At 39.0% G+C, this 23,221-nt stretch overlaps 1 protein-coding gene across 1 annotated transcript; it reads left to right on the forward strand.

The window, feature by feature from the left end:
* The first annotated feature begins 26 nt into the window (after nt 1-26).
* UTP15 (UTP15 small subunit processome component) lies at nt 27-17,153 on the forward strand. The gene is made up of 13 exons (XM_030798206.1): nt 27-197; nt 1,531-1,703; nt 2,491-2,583; nt 2,676-2,860; nt 3,740-3,918; nt 4,829-4,954; nt 6,631-6,766; nt 10,747-10,831; nt 11,654-11,803; nt 12,544-12,645; nt 12,812-12,945; nt 13,113-13,171; nt 13,672-17,153. The coding sequence occupies exons 2-13, from the start codon at nt 1,614-1,616 to the stop codon at nt 13,887-13,889; spliced, it is 1,557 nt and encodes a 518-aa protein (XP_030654066.1). The 5' UTR covers nt 27-197; nt 1,531-1,613; the 3' UTR covers nt 13,890-17,153.
* Nucleotides 17,154-23,221: the final 6,068 nt, after the last annotated feature.

Here is a 23,221-nt window from a genome sequence, read left to right on the forward strand (position 1 = left end):
TGCGTGAGTCTCATAAGCGTGCGCTGGTACGTCATCTTTGCGCGACGTTCGGTTTGCTGTGTGCGTCGCCGGCTCTTTGAGGGTCCATGTGATTTTTACGCCAGCGCTGCTGAACTGTGCAGGATAGGGAGCTGGCAAGTCCGATTAATTGTCTTTGGGTCGAGGTGTCTCGTCGGACCCTTTGGGGCTCAGTGGAGGTAGGTGAAGGCGGCTCCCATTGAGGGAAGCCCACACCCACACCCGGCCTTCCTGTGTTATCTGGCATGCTCTTCTGGGGCTTCCCAGGCTGTATAGGAGAGTGGCTAAATTCTTTAACCGGCGCAAGTTCCCCTCAATTAAGCTTCGACCTAGATGATTCTCTGCGATTACGCCCTCTCCTGTCCGCCATTGTTAGTTCCCGGAGTAATCAGCAACTCTCCAAGGCAGTAGACACATTTCCATCTTTGCCTTTGCTTACGAGGCTCCTTCAGGTGAAGTGAACGTAATGGAGTTTTAAAAGATTTGGGAGATAAAATCAGCAGATCTTTTTAACTATTTGGATGTTAGGAGTGAGGAAGAAGGACACTTCAAGGCTGAGTCTAGGTTAATATCTGGTGCCAGTCATCAGCCAAAATGGAGTATATTGGAGTAAGCGAGGGCACAGACCATGTCTTTATTTCATTACCATTATATCCCCAGAGCCTAGAGCAGTGTCCTGCACATTGGTAGGTACTTTAATGAACAGAAGAGTGTTCCCCCTTTAATCATTGGTCATTGTATTTCATTAAAGCACTTTTTAAATATATGTTACACCTATTTATCGTGGTGTTACTGATGTAAAGTTTTCAGGCTTTTTGGAATAGATGACGAGCAGCACCTCTGGAATCATTTACCTGATAACATTGAATCTCTTTTGCAATTGAATCGTTCTGGAAAAATGTTTTGGCTTGATTGCATGTTATTTAAAAGTTTTATCCTATTCTGCCACTTTAGTGTTGAATTTAATTTCAGGATTGCTTTATTACAGTTTTCTTTCCTACTGTTTAAACCCTTTAAAGTAAATTTAATTTTAAGCTTCTACATTAGAATATTAGCTTTGTGTTTCTTACTTCTTGGCATTTTTAGGCTTTCAGGAAATCAAGTCCGTAACTATAATTGTTATAGATTAAATGTCATCTTAAACTTGGTTTCAGGAAACTTGTATTTGCGGTTTCACCTTCATATTTCCTGTTGCCAAAAAATGGACACTCAAAGCCAGCATGATCCTTTTTGGTTTGGCTACTGTAAGGCTGTGCTAGATTTATTCCCAAGTGTTGTAAAATGGTTGGCTAGGTGTGAGAACCTTTGTGTACAGCTGAATAGATGGTGCAATATGATAGCCCTTACTTTAATTATTCCTGCTTCCTATAGATTGCCTTTTCTGGGTTACAATTAAATGGCTTATTGGTCTCTAATCTATATACTTCCACACAGACTTTTTAAAGAAAGCAGAGTGAAAATCAACTATATGTACAAGTTTATAATATGTATATAAAATATTTTATTTTTCAGAATTAAGGCAAAGTCACTGTAATTATTTCTAATACCAATTCCAAAATAGTGACTCTTGGACAGTAGCGCAATTATATGGAATTATGGCTGGTTATAAGCCTGTAGCTATTCAGACATATCCTATACTTGGTGAAAAAATCACCCAAGATACACTGTACTGGAACAACTATAAGGTGAGTGTGGGACATAGGGAGGAGGGATTTGTGTTAATGCCAATTTCTCTAGCATATGTTATACTCTGGATGCTCTAACAGAGAATTATTAACTAAAAACAATCTATTGGCAGCTTATAGTTTGGGCAGATAATTTGATATCTATTTTTTCTTGGAATTTTATGTAAAAGTCCATACTGCTTAGTCAGATTAACCATACAAATGCCTAGCACAGAACAGATAATCAATGACAAATGAATTAAATTTTAAAATTTGAATCTCATATGTGTAAAGATGTTTATTGAAGTATTGCTTGTAATAGTAGAAATCTTGAAAAACCTATGTCTATTAGTAGTGGACTGGAATAGTAAATTACAGTGTGCCCTTATAATGGATGGTAAGTCTCTTGCTCCTATGAAAGCTAATATATGTTACTAAGTGAAAAGAAGCAAGATGTGGAACAGCCTACATGGTATGATTATCTTTTTGTTATTTTAAAAGTACAAGTACATGGTTATTGTATGCTGGTATAGATACGATAACTTTTTTTCTGGTAGAAATCACAGTAAACTCAATAGCTGAAGAGACAGAGTGGGGTGTGGCTTTCTAACCATATGTTCATTTCAGTGACAAGAAGAGTGTGGGTGATGAGATATGGACCTTTTTTGCTTTCTTTGTAATTTTATGTTAAATACAACTTAAGAAATGTTACTAAGAACAAAGAGAAATGGTCTGTAAGAAATTATGTAATGCATAAATAGGTCTTACCAGTGGTGACTCTGTTAACATGCTATTATTTTTTATTAAGACCCCTGTTCAGATTAAGGAATTTGGTGCAGTTTCAAAAGTAGACTTTTCTCCTCAGCCTCCATATAATTATGCTGTCACAGCTTCCTCAAGAGTAAGTATAATATTAAATTTCTTTATTTTTCTTTTGTATAGTTTACTACTGATCTTGAGCCATCTGGTGAAATACTGTTTTTCATCTTGTAGATTCACATTTATGGCCGATACTCCCAAGAACCTATAAAAACCTTTTCTCGATTTAAAGACACAGCATACTGTGCTACTTTTCGACAAGATGGTAGATTGCTTGTGGCTGGCAGTGAAGACGGTGGAGTTCAACTTTTTGATATAAGTGGGAGGGCTCCCCTCAGGCAGTTTGAAGGCCATACAAAGTAAGAGTTGGTTTCTGTGTGTTCTGGTTTTATTTTGTTGTAAGCTCTTTTTTTCTCTGGACTTTGATTAAAAAGATAGAGATCAGTTTTATGGAGATTATTTGCCTATAGGTACTATATTTCCTGATTGTTCTAAGAGTGCTTAACTTGGGTTCCGTGGTCCAGTTTCATGGGGCTTATGAATTCCCTAGAATTGTATGTGATATTTTAGAAAATACACGTTTATCTAGGGAGCTATTCTGTAGCTTTTGGTTAACTTTAGCAGGGTCTGTGACCCAGCTGAGATTATGAATTACTGATCTAAAGACAACCTTACAGCTAGTAATGAGAGCTCTATAGGCCTGTACTGTCTTAGAGGCTCTTATGTTGAAGTCAAGTTGGAAGGTAGATTTTCTTCTTGGATTTATAGTATTTTGCCCCTTAATAAATTAAGTGGCCATCACAATTTTATATTTTAACTTTGTTTGCCAATGTCCTTGCTGAAATTTGTTAAAATTTAACTGAAATTTATGTAACATGATTCTATTTAGTGGTAAATCTTTTTAGAGTTTTTTAAAGAACTTTTTGAAATTTTAAAAATTAAAGTGCCTTTGCTCCCGTATTCAGCAGCTAAGTGGAATTGTTTACATATTAGAAAATATAATTTTAAGGCTATCCTTTAATTTTTTTAACTTCACAGTATAGGAGTATTTACATTTCTTAATTGGCTTGGGGGCAAACACTTGTAAGTTTTCTCTTTCTTTCATGATTTCCCTCTATGAAGACTCCCTGAAACTCAGCTGCTTTTTTTTTAATCTGAGAAAAAGGAGCATTTTATGTTAGAAGGTACCAGAAAAATAATTTTCTTGCTTTTTAATATACTGATCTTCGATCTTTCAGAGCAGTTCATACAGTAGATTTTACAGCTGACAAATATCACGTGGTCTCTGGGGCCGATGATTATACAGTTAAATTATGGGATATTCCAAACTCCAAAGAAATTTTGACATTTAAAGAGCATTCTGATTATGTGAGGTGTGGATGTGCTAGCAAACTTAATCCGGATCTCTTTATAACAGGTTGGTGAACTCTATTCCCTCCTGAAGCAAATAATCTCATGGGGATGTACTTTAATGTTGCTATGGGACTCTTTTGGGAGGAGGGGTTTAAAATTTTTTTTATAAAGGAATATGTTTCTGATTAATTCTTCAGTTTTTAAATTGATTTTTACATATGTATGTTTGTATTTATTTTGAGACAGGGTCTCACTCTGTTGCCCAGGCTGGAGTGCAGTGATGTGATCACAGCTCACTGCATCTGCCACCTCCTGGGCTCAAGTGATCTTCCCACCTAAGCCTCCCAAGTAGCTGGGACTACAGGTGCCTACCACCACGTCCAGCTACTTTGTGTATTTTTTTGTAGAGACGGTTTCGCCATGTTGCCCAGGCTGGTCTCGAACTCCTGGGCTCAAGTGATCCACCTGCCTCAGTTTTCTCCCAGAGGGCTGGGATTAAAATTGTGAGCCACCGTGCCTGGCTTCCAGTTGTTTTTTATTTTCTCATTCTTCTTTTGTTGATTGTTCATGTCTTCCAAATGTGTTTGAAAAAATCAGGGTGTCTTGAAAACATAATAGACTCTCAGAACTGTAATGGATAGTACCCTGCCTCAAGCAGCCAAGAAACAAAGAGTGCAGTTTAGCCTTTGTGGGTGCCTTTACAAAGATTTCCAGATGATTCAGTAGTGACAGTAGTCCAAAGAAAGGAATATTTTAAGATCAGAGCAAGTTAGATTCTGTATAGTATTGTGTAGTGCTTCTTCAGACATGATCAGTAGTAGAGGGTTTGGAGGTCCTGTGTCTTCATGAATATACATATACGTCTTTTTAAAACTCCATCTAAGCTTTTTTTCCTTTTAAAATTTATATCTGGATACACACAGTTTTTGTTGTTTTAAGCGGTCAAACTAAAAATACAAAAATTGACATTTTAGGATCATATGATCATACTGTGAAGATGTTTGATGCACGAACGAGTGAGAGTGTTCTCTCTGTTGAGCATGGGCAGCCAGTGGAGAGTGTCCTACTTTTCCCCTCTGGAGGTCTTCTGGTGTCAGCAGGTACTTCCTAAAAATAGCTTTCACCAATATTGTTGGTTTTGAATCACATTTGTTTAAAATCAGTTGCTGTTTGTAATTTATCAGTGTGCACTTGAATTGCATATCTAAGTTTTTGTTCAAACAGTTGATAGGTAGGACTGGCAAGCAGTTATCATTTATTGTGTACCTAATGTGAGCCAGGCACTGTGCTGTTATATGCATATTAACTCTAATGCCCTAGATGATGCTACAAGGTAGTTAGCTTTTTCTCTACTTTACAGCTACTGAAATAAAAGTTTTAACTTATTTTTCCAAGGCAAAGTGGTAAGTGGCAGATCTGAAATCACAGAACTCGAGAGCCTACCTTATGTATTTAGCCCTGTGCCATCTTATTGAACCCCAGAAATTTAGCTCATACTCCTTTTACTCCTACCTAAGAGATCTGCAGCAGCTTTTGAAAATCAGTTATTTGAGATCTAGTAGGCTTATCTCTTTTTCTGTGACTCTCTTGACTGAAATGCCCCTACCCAGCAAATAGCTGCTAGTACTAGAGAAAGGAGATAATATGGCCTCAAAAGGGGCCTTGGTACATTTTTCAACAAGTTGGGACTGAGATGTTTTTCTCATTTTGCACATATTGCATTTTCATAATTACAATGGAAGAAGTAAATTGGCTTTTTTCATTTGTAAATAAAGTAAAAATGTGTTCATATTAGAAGAATGTATAGGTAGTATGTATACTTGACAACATATATATTGCTGTGTGTACATCTTTTTTTTTCTTAATTCTAAGATCTGGGTAGAAATTACTCTGTTTTATATTCTTTTCCCCAGTACCTATTTGATTTAAAAATAAGTTGAGGCAGGATGTGGTTGCTCACGCCTGTAATCCTAGCACTTTGGGAGGCTGTGGCAGGCGGATAGCTTGAGTCCAGGAGTTTGAGACCAGCCTGGGCAACATAGCAAGACTCTAAGACTCCATCTTTAATTAAAAAAAGAAAAAAGTTGATAATGTCAGATGTGTCTACGTTTCTTGCTGTTATTCTGACAAATGGGAAAAATATCACGTTGAAAAGGGAGAATAGAAAGCTGTATGCTGATCTCCACTGTGTGACACTAGCTAGTTGTGACCTCGGGCAATCCCTTAAGGTCTCTAGACCTTGAAAATGAGAGGGTTGGACTAGATCAGTGATTTCAACTGTGATCCCTCTTGTGAGGTGCCACATAGGAGTGGAGAGGTGGGAACTGTGAGTTTGGGTTCCAACTCCTGTTCCCCAGTCAAGATTGCAGTCTCCCCTTCCATCCTTTTTTCTGTTTTTCCATATTAGACTTTTTTGCTTGATATTTTGTTGCAAATCTACATTATTCACTTCCACCGCTATATAGAATTTCTTTTAAAAAATGGTTTTATTATAATTTTCTTAAAATGAACTCTTTCAGTTATACATTTATTTTGCTGGAATTTCTGTACGCTTCACAAATATTATTTGATGGTCATAACAGTTCTGTGAGGTAGGAACTGTTATTACCAATGACCCAGGAAGTGGTACATCCAGGATTTTACCAGGCAGCCTGGCCTGGACTCCCTCACTCAGCTTCGATGCTTTGTGGAGTGTCCAGGGAAGAATGCTTTTCAGATCTTTAATATGTTAAATCTGTGGGCAGAATATCCAACTAACGATGATTTCTTTTTATAGGAGGTCGTTATGTTAAAGTCTGGGACATGTTAAAAGGAGGACAATTGCTAGTATCTTTGAAAAATCATCACAAAACCGTGACATGTTTATGTCTAAGCAGCTCTGGACAGAGGTTACTCTCTGGCTCACTGGATAGGTTGGCATTTTAATTTTTTTGTATATTATCATTAGTGTACAGGTGTTTACTGCTTGAGCAAATGAGTTATTTCAGCAATATTTGTGATAAGTATACGGATAATGATTTCCAGGAGAAAAAAACCTGTTGAGTTGAAAATAGTTTTGACCTTTTGTTTACATATAGCTACTTCTTTTCTTTTTTTTCTTTTGAGACAGAGTCTCGCTCTGTTGCCTAGGCTGGAGTGCAGTGGTGCAATCTCTGCTCGCTGCAACCTCCGCCTCCCTGGTTCAAGTGATTCTCCTGCCTCAGCCTCCTGAGTAGCTGGGATTGCAGGCACGTGCCACAACACCTGGCTAATTTTTTTATTTTTAGTAGAGACGGAGTTTCACCATGTTGGTCAGGCTGGTCTTGAACTCCTGACCTCGTGATCCGCCCACCTCAGCCTTCCAAAGTGCTGGGATTACAGGCGTGAGCCACCACGCCCGGCCACCCATAGCTACTTATTTTCTCCTTTGACACAATTTGTTTTAACTTGTATACTTAAACAACATTATTGAACCATTTGAATGATAATCTTTCAAATAATGTTATTCTATAAACCATCTTTTAAAACTATTATTGTACATTCATATATTTTGAAGTTTTCTTTTTTTTTTTTTTTTTTTTTTTTGAGACAGAGTCTTGTTCTGTCGCCCAGGCTGGTGTGCAGTGGCACAGTCTGGGCTTACTGCAACCTCTGCCTCCCAGGTTCAAGCGATTCTCGTGACCCAGCCTCCCAAGTAGCTGGGATTACAGGTGTGCAGCACCATGCCTGGCAAATTTTTGTATTTTTAGTAGAGACGGGGTTTCGCCATATTGCCCAGACTGGTCTCGAACTTCTGGCCTCTTGTGATCTGCCCACCTCGCCCTCCCAAAGTGCTGGGATTACAGGCGTGAGCCACTGTGCCTGGCCTAAAAAGTTTTTTAAAAATTAGATACATTAATTTTTTTCTTTTTTTTTTGAGATGGCGTCTTGCTCTGTTTCCCAGGCTGGAGTGCAGTGGTGCAATCTCAGCTCACCGCAACCTCCGCTTCCCGAGTTCAAGTGATTCTGCCTGAGCTTCCTGAGTGGCTGGGATTATAGGTGCCTGCCACCCTGCCTGGCTAATTTTTGTATTTTTAGTAGAGACAGAGTTTTGCCATGATGGCCAGTCTGGTCTCAAACTCCTGACCTCAGGTGATCCACCCACCTTGGCCTCCCAAAGTGCTGGGATTACAGGCATGAGCCACCGCACCTGGCCTAAAATTTAGATAGCATATTTTATTTAGCCTAATATCTAACGTAAAAATAAAATATATATTACATATAAAATATAATTTCACCATGTAATCTATGTCAAAATAATTAAGATACTAGAAATAAATTAAGCATCTAAACATGTGCACTATGATACAATAATCGTATTTTAGGTTGGTACAGTGTCCTACACCTGTAATCCCAGTGCTTTGGGAGGCTGAGGTGGGAGGATCACTTGAGGCCAGGAGTTTGAGACCAGCCTAGGGAATATAGTGAGACCCCATCTCTACAAAAAATTAAAAAAATTAGCTGGCCACAGTGGTACACACCTTTAATCATAGCTACTAGGGAGGCTGAGGCAGGAGAAGCACTTAAGCCCAGGAGTTTGAGGTTGCAGTGAGCTGTGATAGTACCACTGTACTCTAGCCTGGGTGACAGCGATACCCTATCTCTAAAAAAAAAAAAAAGAACGATAATATTTTATAAAAATTACTGTCTCAGTTTTTAAATTAAAATTAGATAAAATAAAAAATTTAGTTTCTCATTTTCACTATCCACATTTCAAGTGGTCAGTAGCCATGTGCGGCTAGAAGTATGGCACAGTTCTAGAATTTACATGATTTATTATTAATTTTTTGTTTTTTTGAGACAGGGTTTCGCTCTGTCACCCAGGCTGGAGGGCAGTGGAATGATCTTGGCTGACTGCAACCTCCACCTCCTGGCTTCAAGTGATCCCCTCACCTCAGCCTCCTGAGTAGCTGGGACCACCGGCACACGCCACTGTACCTGACTCATTTTTGTATTTTTGTTGAGATGGGGTTTTGCCATGTTGCTGAGGCTGGTCTCCAACTCCTGAGTTCAACAGATTCTCCCGCCTCAGCCTCCCAAAGTGCTGGGATTACTGGCGTGAGCCACCGTGCCTGGCTTACATGATCTATTTTTGATTATTTTATTTCCATATTTTCATTTTTTTCTGCTGTTATGAAAAACTTTAGTTTTCAGCATGTTAATTAAAAAGTATACAGTCATCCCTTGGTAACTGAGGGGAATTGGTTGTGGATGCCCAAGTCCCTTATTTAAAATGGCATATTTGCATATAACCTACACACATCCACTGTATACGTTAAATCATCGCTAGCTTATTTGTAATACCTAATACAATGCAAATGCTATGTAAATAGTTGTTCCACTGTATTTTAAAATTCTGTATTATTTATGTATTTATGGATATTTTCAATCCATGGTTGGTTGAATCTACAGATGTGGAACCTGAAGGATTGACTGTACATATTTTAAAAGCTAGAAAATATTTTTAATACAAAGGAATTTTTTGTGTAAATACATGGCAAGTATTTACATGTTACTGAAATCATGTTACTAGGCAATTTGGGGCTTGATTCTTAGGTATGTTTCTAAAAGTCAAGTGTAAATTGTCTCTATTTGTGGTGGTTTCAACCAAGAGTGATTTTTGTTTCTCAAGGAATGTTTGACAATATCTTGAGAAAGTATTGTTTTTTATCACAACTCATGGTACTTACCATATAGGGGATAGAGGCCAGGAAGGCTGCTAAACATCCTACAATGCATAGAACAACCCCTACAAAAAAGAATTCTGTGCCCCAAAATGATAGTAATTCTGAGATTGAGAATCCCTGATCTTTGGCTTCATATGTACTTTCTTTCTTTCTTTTTTTTTTTTAATTTATTTTTTGTAGAGACAGGGTTTCATCATGTTAACCAGGCTGGTCTTGAACTCCTGGGCTCAAACAATCTGCTGTCCTTGGCCTCCCAGAGTGCTGGGATTACAGGTGTCAGCCATCACACTTGGCTTTGTGATGTGCTTTCATTGATACTTTTTTCTTTTTTTTTTTTTAAGATGGAGTTTCACTCTTGTTGCCCAGGCTGGAGTGCAATGGCACAGTCTCGGCTCACTGCCATCTTCTGCCTCCTGGGTTCATGTGATTCTCCGGCTTCAGCCTCCCGAGTAGCTGAGATTACAGGCATGTGCCACCATGCCCAGCTGATTTTGTATTTTTAGTAGAGACAGGGTTTCTCCATGTTGGTCAGGCTGCTCTCTAACTCCCGACCTCAGGTGATCTGCCCACCTTGGCCTCCAAAAGTGCTGGGATTACTACAGGTGTGAGCCACCGCACCCGACTGATACCTTTTCTTTACTCCTTTACTCCCAAGTTTGATCTTCAGATGACAGTGGCTCGTGGTCTGTCCTGTTTTTGTTTTTTTGTTTTTTTTTTTAATTTTTGAAACAGAGTCTTACTCTGTGGCCCAGGCTGGAGGGCAGTGGCATGATTTCGGCTCACTGCAACCTCTGCCTCCCAGGTTGAAGCAATTCTTATGCCTCCGCCTCCTGAGTAGCTGGGATTACAGGTGTGTGTCACCACACCTGGCTAGTTTTTATTATTTTTGGTAGACATCGGGTTATGCCGTGTTGGCCAGGTTGGTCTTGAACTCCTGGCCTCAAGTGATCTGCCCACCTTGGCCTCCCAAAGTGCTTGAATTACAGGTGTGAACCACTGTGCCTGGCCTACAGCTCATTTTTTAAGGGATTCAGTGATGAATTAGTTTGTAATTAACATTACTAATCTTTGTTTTTCTTCACTGTTGTACAGATTTTAATGTTTGTATTTTGTTTTCAGAAAATAGAAATTTGCATTTCATACTCATTTTCAAGGTGATTTTTGACAAAGCTTTTCTTTTTCATTAGGAAGGTGAAAGTATACAGCACAACTTCCTACAAAGTAGTCCACAGTTTTGATTATGCAGCTTCAATTTTGAGTCTTGCCCTTGCAGTAAGTACCTTTACCTATTTTTAAGTCTGTCACTAACCCTGCCTGTTAAGTGAAACTAAAATGGAACTTTGGGCTTTATTTTTAGATTTGAGTAACTTTTCTTGCCACATTAGATATTTGAGTTAAGACAGTTGCTGGAATATGTAACTTGTCCTATTGAGTTAGTATGAATTCAGATTTAGGTTCCACTCACTGTATAACTTCAAACTGAATACAGTGCTCTAGGCATTGTTAATACTAAACGCAGGACCTGGGAAGCTGGTAAATCTCTCTTCAACTCATTTAACTCAAGAGTATTATAGTACACTAGAAAGGCAGATTAGCTCTCTGAGCAGAAAAAAAGATGGGCGGGGGGAAGGGGACAACAAAATGAAATATCTCCTTTTCTTTGTTACTGCTCTTTCTGAAATGTATACTGTCAAGTTTTATGAGAAGCCACATTTGGGCAGGAAGGCATTTGACTATATTATATAGAAATCTGATTTGGGAGAGGAAAAGTTTACTAAAAATATTTTCGGGGGGGCAAGATCATAAAAGTCATGCTACTGTGTAATCCTTGATGCAATTAACTATGTATTATACAAACCTTGCCAGTGATATTTTACAAGTATAAGTTCTGTCAATGTAGTTGTATCCTAAGGAAAAAATGGTTTCGCTTTAATGTCTTGCACCAATCATTGTTAGGCAGACTATGTATATCTGAATGGAACTGTTGGTGAATGTATGGACAAGCAGCAAACACATTATAAATGTGTTTTGAAGTAAAAGTACTATAAATTATGAGTTAAGAATAGACTAACTTATTTTTCTAATTGTTATTAGCATGAAGATGAGACAATAGTTGTAGGAATGACCAATGGAATACTGAGTGTTAAACATCGGAAATCTGAAGCAAAGAAGGAATCGCTTCCCAGAAGAAGAAGGCCTGCATATCGAACCTTTATTAAAGGAAAAAATTACATGAAGCAACGGGTACTTGTGCATTTCTCATATTTGTTTAAAGGGTGAAATTTGTTAGAGTGGCCAGCTTTGTCCCTGCACATTACTGGAAAGCGTAGTTCACGTGGCACTTTATTTTGCTTTTCTCTACATCAGAATTATTTCTAGATTGCTAGATTGGGGACATCATTGATGAGTAATGGGGAACAAGGACTACTTTCTGTAATACTCTGCATCATAACATAATGTTATAATGCTTTACTGCATTCAAAATAATTTCACATACTACCTGGTTTGATCTAAATCCCAAGAAGTAGTAGAACCAATCATGTCCCTGTTTGGCACCTGAGAAGATTGAGCGACAAATAATTTGTGATTGATTCAGGATTTCATTACTGGTATCCAGAGTTGTTGAGACTAGATCTCATTATCTCTGATTGTTGTTTGATTTCTCTTTCTACTGTATCACACTGCCTGCCACATAAAGAGAATTGAAATGAGTAATTTTTACCTAGAATTAAGGCAATGGTGCATGTTGTATGTTAAAATTATAAGAGAGTAAGAACATGTTGATGTAGCATGTTACTCCATTTTTTTTTCTATTTTTGACTCTGATTAGCAGGATTCGTTTTTATTTAATCTATATTATGGGCATATGAACATTATTTGTGACATAGTTCAGAGATACCACTTCATTATGAAAAAGTTTATATTAAATGTATATTTATACAGATACTGATTTTTCTTCTCTATAAATGTACTTTTCATTGCAGGATGACATTTTGATTAACAGGCCAGCAAAGAAACACCTAGAATTGTACGACAGGGATCTGAAACATTTTCGGATCTCTAAGGCACTCGATAGAGTTCTTGATGTGAGTGAGCATTTAAAAAAAAATCATGTTATTACTTACCCTGCATATTACCATGACTTGGAACTGTGAAGATAAATACCTATTCAAACTTGATAATTTAGTGCAAGACAGTGATTTTTTTTTGTGCTGTTTTGTCTACTCATGTTGACTTTGAAAATTTTTCTAGCCCACTTGTGCAATAAAGACACCCGAGATTACGGTGTCCATCATAAAGGAGTTAAATCGAAGAGGAGTCCTTGCAAATGCGCTTGCAGGTCGGGATGAGAAGGAAATCAGTCATGTTCTTAATTTTTTGATAAGGTATGTTTTATGTCTGTAAAACACGATACATTTTGCATCTGAAATCCTTTATCACCAAATAAAAGACATTTAGTTTGATCTTTGTAGAGAACTGATGAAACAAATCTGTTTTAAGGATTTTTTTTTTAAGTTTACAAGTTTCACTAAACTGAATTTTTACTTTGTAGGAATCTTTCTCAGCCAAGATTTGCCCCTGTTTTAATCAATGCTGCTGAAATAATTATTGGTAAGTCATTGTTAAAACTTGAAAATCCTAACATGCTTGCAAAAGTAGAGATGTCAAAATCAAATTTGGAAATCAAGTAGATCAAAATATCTTGCTTTTATCAAATCTCAGTATGGATTTTCATGGAGAAAACAACAAGTCAGTGCAATTTAAAAAGTAGTAAAATGTTTATAGTGGTGTGACTTTGAATTGATGGGACTAGGGTTATTATAAAAAATTTTTTTTCATAGACATCTATAATGACGATGACAATTTTTCAAATGGGAAAATGAAAATAAGTCAGGAACTTCACCCTATACTTTCTGTAATTATTATTTTTTGAAATAAATTTACTCAGAGGGATTGTTATACTTTCTATAAATCATTAATTAATTATAAAATAAGTACAGATTTTTCAGTGTTCTTATGGTTAATATTTTTATACTTTTAAAAACTTTTGCTTTTCACTTAATGTATAGAAAAATATTGCTAGTTAATGTGTTTTCTTTCTCTCTTTTTAGATATATATCTGCCTGTAATTGGTCAGTCCCCTGTAGTTGATAAAAAGTTTTTACTACTTCAAGGACTTGTAGAAAAAGAGATTGATTACCAGAGAGAATTGTTAGAAACCTTGGGGATGATGGATATGCTTTTTGCCACCATGAGAAGGAAGGAAGGCACTTCTGTGTTGGAACATACACCTGATGGATTTCCAGAGAATAAGAAGATAGAATCCTAGTGTCTGCTAAATAAGACATGTAAGAACTCTGAAGTTGGAATAGATTTGACTGTATTAAATGTTGGCAAGAGACTTTCTCTGATACATTAAAAAAACTATTTGCAGAAGCAGTTCTATGGAAGAGAACTGGAATAATTATGGCTGGAAAACAAGTACCTGTTTTAAGTAAGACATGGTTTTCCATGTAATATTTTGAATTATAGCATCTTCACCTAGAAGATCTCAATTGTCCTAGTCACAGAGTAGGTTTATCTGGGATGGATGTTAATTTTAGTACAGGAGTGTTCTGTATCAACATTTGGGTTGGTATTCAGACGGGAATTCAAATATGAATCCTCTCTGGAGAGGGTCCAACTGGGAATCCTGCTAAAGGAACAAAGCCTTGTATTACCTCTGGAAAACAACAAAAACAATTGGCAGCAACAAAAAGCCTCTTTCTTGACTTTAATCAGTGCCTTTGGGATTTCTAGGCCCTTGCTTAGTTTGCTTCCTGTCTCCTTGATATCTACACTTGTCTTAGATCACATGCCCTGCTTCAGCTGGTAATGGGACTGCATCGGTTCCAAGTGTGGCAAGTAAGTGGTCGGCTCTGAAGAACTGACACTAGCTAGATTTGTATTCAGAGTGTGAGAGCAAGCTCTACAGATAGACCTTATTGGACTGCTTTTTTTTTTTCTTCATGCAGCCTTTCTACCAAGTTTTCACCTTGTTTCAGGTCAGAGGGAATGATAGAATTTGTCATTTTTCTTACATAGCCTTTCAGACTATTCTTCATATGTTTCAAGCTAATCTTGTAGCTAGCTACCTAATCCTCTGAAAACTGTTTTCTCTGATTTGTATTTAGATTCCTCCCCCCATTATTCACAATCATAGTGTGTTTCGGAACCCCAATCCAGAGCAGTTTGCTTTGAAAAATAGTTGTTTTTGAAAGTTTAATGTAAATAATTATTTTTCAGAAGTTTTTTTTTTTTTTTTTTTTTAAAAGACGGGGTCTCACCTTATCGTCCAGGCTGGCGTGCAGTGATGCAATCTCGGCCCACTGCAACCTCTGCCCACCCGGGTTCAAGCAATTCTCCTGCCTCAGCCTCCTGAGTAGCTGGGATTACAGGTGTGCACCACCACGCCTAGCTGATTTTTGTACTTTTAGTAGAGACGGGGTTTCACCTTACTGGCCAGGCTGGTCTCAAACTCCTGACCTCAAGTGATCTGCCTGCCTCGGCCTCTCAAAATGCTTGGATTACAGGCGTGAGCCACTGCGTCCAGCCTATAACTATTTTTTTTTTATAAAGAGAGATTCTTATTTTCTTGGCTTTTTGATGTATCTGTTCCTGATAGATAATCGTTGGTTAGTAAACTCCTAGTACACTGATTTCACAGTTGCTACCTCTCTTACCTTTCTCTAATTATTACGCCAACTCAAGTAGTTAAAAATCAGTAAGAAAAATGTCTTGAGCTAGAAGAACCCATAGAGGAAGATTTTGTAATGCGAATCCCCTCTCATAATTTTAGTTCTGTAAATTCAGGGTTTTTTTTTTTTAAGCAGAAAAAATGCTTAATATGTTCCAGTAAGGGTATTAAGTAAAAATTAAATGTATTAAGTTTTACATATTAATTTAACATTTAGACTAACATTAACATTTAAATTAATATGTTAAGTGAATATACTTAATATATTCTAGTACGGGTATGCTTGGAAATAGGGCGTTTCCTTTTCGTGAATTGATTTCATACAGCACAGTGGCTTATAAGGAACCAGCAGTGTTTTTCCCTGAGTAATTATGAACTTAGTCAAGATCAGAAGCTGGGTTTTGGGGTTGAGAAGGGTTCATTTATTTAAATAAAGTTTCTATTTAAAAACCTTTTTAAAAAGTTAACATCATAAATATTCTGATAATTTGCATAGTAGTAAAAATTAGAAGTTGAAATTCTACCTAAAGCTGTAGTTGCCGTCAATTTTGTAACATGTGACAAAGGTTTTCCCATATGTCATTTCATTTGATTCTCACCACAACCATCCAAGGTTGATGTTATAGTCATTTAACATTGAGTTAACGGAAGTAGTTGATTCACTCTCAAAGTCCCTGAGTGTGAGCTCTTCATCCTAGCACTGTGAAGTGGTTTGCCTGCTGGGGCCTAAACTCCTCATTCCCTTTAACAAAGCTTCACTGAGTGCTGCAGTTCTCAAAATATGTAATAGTTACACATTTTCAAACAGGTCAGGAAGCAGTTCCCATAGCCATCAATACTTAAATTCAGGAGTACTTTGTTTGTTTGTTTTATTTTGTTTTTAGAGACAAGGTCTCGTTCTGTTGTCCAGGCTGGTGTGTAGTGGTGTGATCATAGCTCACTGCAGCTTCTGTCTCCTAGGCTGAAGCCATCCTCCCATCTCAGCCTCCTGAGAAGCTGGGGCTACAGGGATGAGCCATCATGCCCAGCTAATTTTTTATTTTGATTTTTTGAGATAAGAGGTCTCACCATGTTGCCCAGGCCTGAGGCAATCTCCTGGTCTCAAGCGATCTTCCCACCTCAGCCTCCTTAATGACTGGGATTAAAGGCATGAGCCACTGCGCCCAGCAGGAATGGTTATTATATTCATTGAGACAAACTGTAGTATTTGCTGTTTGAAGTATTTAAACATAATTGGCATATTACAATATGTAACACTGGCCTTAAGATTCTAATTTAAAATGCTTAACAGATTTTTAGACTTGTGAGTTTTAGTTGAAAGGTATTTTAAAATGTTACTAAGTCTGCAAAAGTACTGAAATGTTTCAGAGAACTTGGAAAGTCACCATATGTTTAATTTATTATATTTATGAGAGTTAAGCACTTGGGAAGGTTTTGCTAATGGGGTCAAGCATTTGCAATGCTGCTTAAAAAAGATTCATTTTTTTAAATGTGTAAATGCTATTAAGTTGTTTAAAGGAATTTGAATTGTAAATGGGATTGTTAAAACAAATTTAGTCTGTTCAACTCAATGAGGGCATTTCATTTTCTGTGAACAAAAGACCCTCTTAGACATTAAAAAGCAGCATGCCTCTTCCCTCAGCTATAGTTAACTGGACCGTGGTGGTACAACTGACTCAACCCTTCTCTAAGCAGGGATTTGTAATTGGGATTTATAATGAAATTCCTGATCTGGGAAAATGGGAGGCTGGGAATGCTATGTCTAGGTCATCAGCGGAGAAAGTTGGTTTGTAGAGAATGAACAAGGATGAAACCTAAGTGCAAAGAAAATAAAGATTATCCTGCTTTAATAGATCAGACTAGAGGAGAGAGAAACCACCTTAGTTCCTGATGACCTCTATTGCCCTATTCTGGTTGTACCTCTTCCCCCAGGGGTCCATGATATTTTTGGATTCCCTCTAACATATGTTTGCTTAGGTGACTGTGAGTAGTTTTCTCTTATTTACAACCAGATGACTCTGAAAACATGAATCCACTGGTCCTGATATTTACTGAGACACATTAGAGGCCAGGGTATCAAGGTTATAGCAGTGAACAAAATAGACAAAATATCTCTCTCAATATTCTGATTGGGGGAGATACTTAGTAAACAAGTACATATGTAGTGGGGTCAGGTGGTGCTAAATGAGATGGAGACCAATCAGGCAGGGGAGGGAGATGGCAAATGTCAGGGGTGATAGGTGGGTTGGAGTTTTAAATAGAGTAGTTAGGGAAGGCCTCACTGGGATGACAATTGAGCAAAGTTCTTTAGGAAGTGAAGGATCCTCATTGCTATCTAGGGGCAGAGTGCAGAAGCGTGCCTGGGGAGTTAGGAATGGCAAGGTGGCCCATTTAGCTGGCGTGGAGCAAGGGAGGGGAGAGTAGTAAGCTAAAGAATGGTGTAGAAACTGGAGACCGTGCATTTTGACAGCTCTTTAGGGAGTTTTAACGTAAAAGGGAATAGCAAAATTGGGCAATGGCTGGAGGTATGTGGGGTCAAGAGATTTTTTTTTTAATTAGGTATAATTGATATGCTATAAACTACACATATTTAAAGTGTTCATTTGATATGTTTTGACATTTGTACACCGTTGAAACCACAATCAAGTTAATGAACATGTTTAATACCTCAAAAGTTTCCTCCTGCCCTTGGTAATCCATCTCTTGGCCCCTTCACCTCAGGCACCTACTGAACTACTTTCTGTCACCATAGATTAGTGTTCATTTTCTAGAATTTTATAAAATGGAATCAGAATTTAGGATTTGAGGGGTCTGGCTTCTTTCACTTAGTATAATTGTTTTGAGATTTATAATTCATTTGAGATTTAAATTGGCAACAATGACAGAATGAATGTGTGTCAGTGGGGATAATCCTGTAGAAAAGGCAAAACATGATATAGGATCCAGGGGAGGTGGCACTGCTGGAGCAGTGGCTGGGAGGTGGGACAGGGTCAAGTGCCCAAGTGAAAGGGTTGGTTTAGATAGGAGAAGATAGGAGAATAATAATTTGGGCATAGTTCAGGAGGGAAGGCATATATGGGCACAGATGCCATTAGGTGGGTAGATGTGATGGTGAGGGTTTGTGGAAGTTAATTTGGTATCTCTTCATTGGAAAAAACTCAAGAAGGTAACCAACTGAAATGAGGTTAGAGGAAGAGCAGGTGGAGGTGTTGGAAGTTTGATGAGATAACAAGATATGAATTAATCCTGATAAGGTCAAGAACTCAAACTTTGGAGCCATCTGCATAGATTTGAATCTTGGCTTGACCACTCACTGGCTACATGATCTGGGGGAAGTTGTTTTGACATTTTGTATCTCATTTTCTTCATCTGTTAATCAGACAAACAGAATCACATAGGATAGTCGTGAGAATTGTGCTAATACCCATAAATGTACCTAGAATATTTCTTCTAAAACGTTGTTTTTAGAGAACAGTATTGAGAAGGGAGAGTAGAACAAGGAATTCTATCTGTAACTGACTGAACAATCAATTGAGATAACACTACCTTCAATCCAGCCCCTAGAATATTTCTATCGTCAGCTAGTATGATTGGGGGCAATGAATGGACTGGAAAATGAAGTAGGGTCCCCAGCAGCACCAGAGGCCCACATGACTAAGGAAGTGAATGAGTGTTCTGGATTTACACCGAGACCCATCAGCATGGTGGCATGTTTTTCCCTTTACATTCACCTATTAGGAGGCAGATGTGGAACAGACTGAGATACGGATTTAATAAGCAGTGGGGTTTTTGTAGGTGAATGCAACATAACTGGGCAGGGACAAAGGTAGTGTTAAGATTGATGCAAAGGAGTGATTGTAATGATAGAGCGTGGAAGCTAAGCTGGGTAAGTATGGAAAGGAGGCCACATGGGATTGAGGACAGTGAAAACACCTGGATCAATGGATTGTTGGTCTGTGTGTGGTTGAAGAGTTGCGGTTTGCCTACTAGAGATAGCGAGCTAGAGGTATGAAAGATGTTGAGAGAACTAAGCATTATGACAGCAGCAGTATTTGAAAGAGTGACAGCAAGCCAGGAACTAAAAAGTTAAAGACATGATAGGGAGTGGTCTCATGATGTGTGGTGACCAACAAGGTGGGAGGTATTAGGGATATAGTCAGATGACATGAGATTCAGTGGTGAGGCTTTCTTAGGAAGGAAGGTGGGAGAATGGTCTGGAAACAGCATTGAGGATTACCTATACAACTGTTAGGAGTTGCACAGGAGATATGAGAACAACATCAGCACCACTGGAGAGGGCTGCAGAAGAAGCAATGTTCTTAGCAGAGAGCCAAGGCTCAGATCAAAGGCCTGGAGAGAATGTCAACACAAGAGGTTGAGAGTCTGAGGGTTGTTGCTGATGACTGTGAGACCCAGAGGGCAGAGGCAAAGGGTTTTAGGAGCTAGAGAAGGATAGAAATGGGACCAAAAGAGAGGATGTATGGAGTCTAGGAGATAAGGCGTGATCTAGGGTTGCTGGCTTCTTGTGGCAATAACTGGCATAAAGAGGGTTAGAGGGCATGATGACAGCCCTGATCATCTTCAGGTAGATGCTGGGTGTGAGGGAGGGAGAGAAGTGAGCTCTCCCCAGAGCTTGTAGAATTCTGGGCACCATTCTTCACATCTGCCACACAGGTGCTGTGGAGGGTGGGAGAGGGGCAATCACTTCTACAGAAACAGGAAAACAGATTAAGTTCACTCCAGGTACCCCAGTTTTAAGTGAAAAACAAACACAACAACAACAAGAAAAAAACAGGATTTGGATTCATGTAGTCTGTTTTTACAACCTGCACCATTTATCATTGCTTGAGACAGCCTCATCCTCATTCTGCTCTCTCTCTTCCTCCCATATTCAAGCAGTTTTCAACATAACCCTCAGCTGCCACATCCTAGATGTCCTTTTGTTTTTCCATTCCCATCGCCGTCTCTTTGTGGCCCCAATTCCTTTGGACTTCTGCAGCACCCTGCCTTCCAGCTCCTCTAGCTTAGCAGTCCTCCAGTCCATCCTCCGTATCATGGCTGGAGTGGTCTTCAGAAACATTTGATCTCGTCACTCCCTGGAGACAGTCTATCACAGTGTCAGGGGGAATTAAAAGGACATGGTGGCAACTGAATGGAAGTGATGATGTAGGAGGTGAAACGACCAAACCCTCCTTCCATCCTTCACTTTAGCTCAGGCAGCTTCCACGTAGAAGGCTCTTTGGCTTGAAATACTTATGATGTTATCCTCGGTTGGAAATTTGGTTTTTTTGGAGATCTTGATTCTGATTCAGAGCCTGTCGCCACTTATTTTTTCAGTCGATGTGTATTCCTCCACTGTTGCATCTGTTTACACAGTTCAAACATCCAGCCACTCTCCTCTCTGACCTGAGAACATAGAGGCAGGGATTCCTGCTGGGTCACTGTGCTTTTGGCACAGGGTTAAAGTCTTGAGCAATTTCTCCTAATGGTTTTCTGTTGTTTTTGCTTTTGTTGTTGTTGTTTTTGAGACAGAGTCTTGCTCTGTTGCCCAGGCTGGAGTGCAGTGGTGCGATCATGGCTCATTGCAGTCTCAACCTCCCAGGCTTAAGCGATTCTTCTACCTCAGCCTTCCAAGTAGCTGGGACTACAGGCCCACGCCACCATTCCCAGCTAATTTTTTTTTTTTTTTTTTCGGTAGAGACGAGGTCTCACTTTATTGCCAAGGCTGGTCTCCAACTCCTGAGCTCAACTGACCCTCCCACCTTGGCCTCCCAAAGTGCTGGGATTGCAGGCATGAGTCACCGTGCCTGGCCCTACCAAGGGTTTTCTAGAGATCTTTAATTAAAATTAATTAAAATTAAGAATTCAGTTCCTTAGTCACTTTGCCACATTTTGAGATGGCTGAAAATAGCCACATGTGGCTCGTGGCTACCATATTGGACAACACAGATACAGAGCATTTCTATAATTGGAGAAGTTTCTACCAGACAGCCTTGGACCTTTGGAGAAGTGCAAACTCGTTCTTTCTGGAGACTTGGGTCCACTTCGTTGATCTGGTCTGAAGTACTCATCTGGCAGCTACTTTATCTGCCAACGCAGCCACTGGCTTGGTCCTTCCTGGCTCTGGCCCATCTGTTTCTAACTTAGTTCCCTGGCGCTGACTGCCCCAGATCTGCCCCTGAGTTTTCTTCCTCTCACTGATTCTTGCTCATAAACTCTTCCCATGGCTTGATTCTTCCAGCCCGGTTGCTTGGCACCAGCTCCCCAGGCATTTTCTCTAGCAGCTCAGGGTCTGAGGAGAGGTCTCTTAGGACTGCCATCCATGCACTACCTCCCCTGACCAGGCTGGAGGAGAGGGACCTCACCTCAGCAGTCTTGGGTGATGCTGAGGCAGCATCGTAGTTCGTACCCACACAGTGGCATTCTTCTGTTTATTCATTTAACAGATATTTCTAGGCCACAAGCTGTGTGCCCTGAGGTCCTTGGGCTGTGATAACACTGGGGAGTGAAGCAGCCCTCTGATGTCTTGAGACTTCTCATGTTGAGGATAGCCACCACCATGCCCTGGAAGCTCTCACCACTCTAACTAGAAATGCTTAACTCACATCCTCTCCAAATAGAGTACAGGCAGCTGCACATTGAAACTGAGATTGAAGAGGATACAGTGAAACAGCAGGGTGAGTTCTAGGCAAACTCTGGCCATTGCAGACTTTCTGTTTTCCTCAGCCTCCTTGCTGACACCCCACCGCCCTCAGTGGCTGCCCTCTTCTTTGTTGGAGGAATACCTAATGCTTGCAGAATCGTCAGGCCTCTCTCCCTTCTTCCTTCTCTAATCAAAAGAGGGAATCCCCTGAATTATTTCCATTATAATGTGTCTGTGTTTTAGTCAATGCATTAAAATGTAAGCACTGTGACTAACGGTGGACTTTGTTTTTGACATGAACCAGGTAAGAGAGTTGGGAGGTGGGGAAGAGAGTTTCTGCTTTTGAAACTCAGTAATGTTTATTAAAAAGCCCAGCCCTCAATATATACTTGCTTTTGATAATTTTCTTTACCTTGGCAGGGAGAGAGAAAGGGAGGGAGATTGAGTTGAAAAGCTTGAGACATTCCCTGAGAGAGATCTTAGATTTTGGAGAGGTCGAGTAGGGAGGGAGCAGCACAGTTGGGACTATGGAAAGACCATTCCCAGTGGCTTCCAGGGATGGAGAGAAGCAAATGCCAGCATAGTGAGATCTTCCTCACTCTCGTTTGTCTTGCCTAAACTCCAACCTACATTTTTGTTTTGGTCTTACATCCCAGTAATCCCCAACAAGATGCGTGTGCTTTGGCCAAAGTGGATTATTCCTTTAAAACTTACTAGCTTCTCATTTTAGTTAACAATATAGTTTTACATAAACAACATATGGACAGGGCATAAAATTCTAAAGTACAAAGTAGACAGTGATAAGTCTTTCTCTCATCCTTTCCCCTAGTCACCCAGTTATCCTATCTGGAGGCATTTATAAACATACATTTTTAGATATATATCTAAGTAGGTATAGATATATCTCTATATAGATTTTCCCCAATGTAATTGAAGCATAATATATATAATGCTGTTCACATTGCTCTGTTTTTTTTGTTTGGAAAAAGTAATAACATACTGTAGCTATAGTTCCCTATCAGTACGCATAGAACTGCCTCAAAAAATACACACATAGAAAAATTTTCTGACAGTACAAAACGGTATATATAATAGAGTAAAAAAAATCTCCATTCCTTCTGGATCTCAGCCCACTTTCTTCTAAGGTAATGGCTTATATTACGGTTCTTCAGGGAAACAGAACCAATAGGAGATTTTTTATATATTATATATGTAGTCAGATTATATATTATATATCTCACTATAATATATATTGTGTAGTGATATATATATTTATACATAG

The sequence above is a fragment of the Nomascus leucogenys genome, chromosome 18, assembly GCF_006542625.1.
Source record: "Nomascus leucogenys isolate Asia chromosome 18, Asia_NLE_v1, whole genome shotgun sequence".
Taxonomy (NCBI): domain Eukaryota; kingdom Metazoa; phylum Chordata; class Mammalia; order Primates; family Hylobatidae; genus Nomascus; species Nomascus leucogenys.

Excerpts from the sequence above, each read along its gene's own strand:
- UTP15 (XM_030798206.1), top strand. The coding sequence starts at position 1,614 with ATGGCTGGTTATAAGCCTGTAGCTATTCAGACATATCCTATACTTGGT. Across the intron at positions 2,584-2,675 it reads CTGTCACAGCTTCCTCAAGA|ATTCACATTTATGGCCGATA; the intron begins GTAAGTATAATA and ends TTCATCTTGTAG. Across the intron at positions 11,804-12,543 it reads AAAATTACATGAAGCAACGG|GATGACATTTTGATTAACAG; the intron begins GTACTTGTGCAT and ends TTTTCATTGCAG.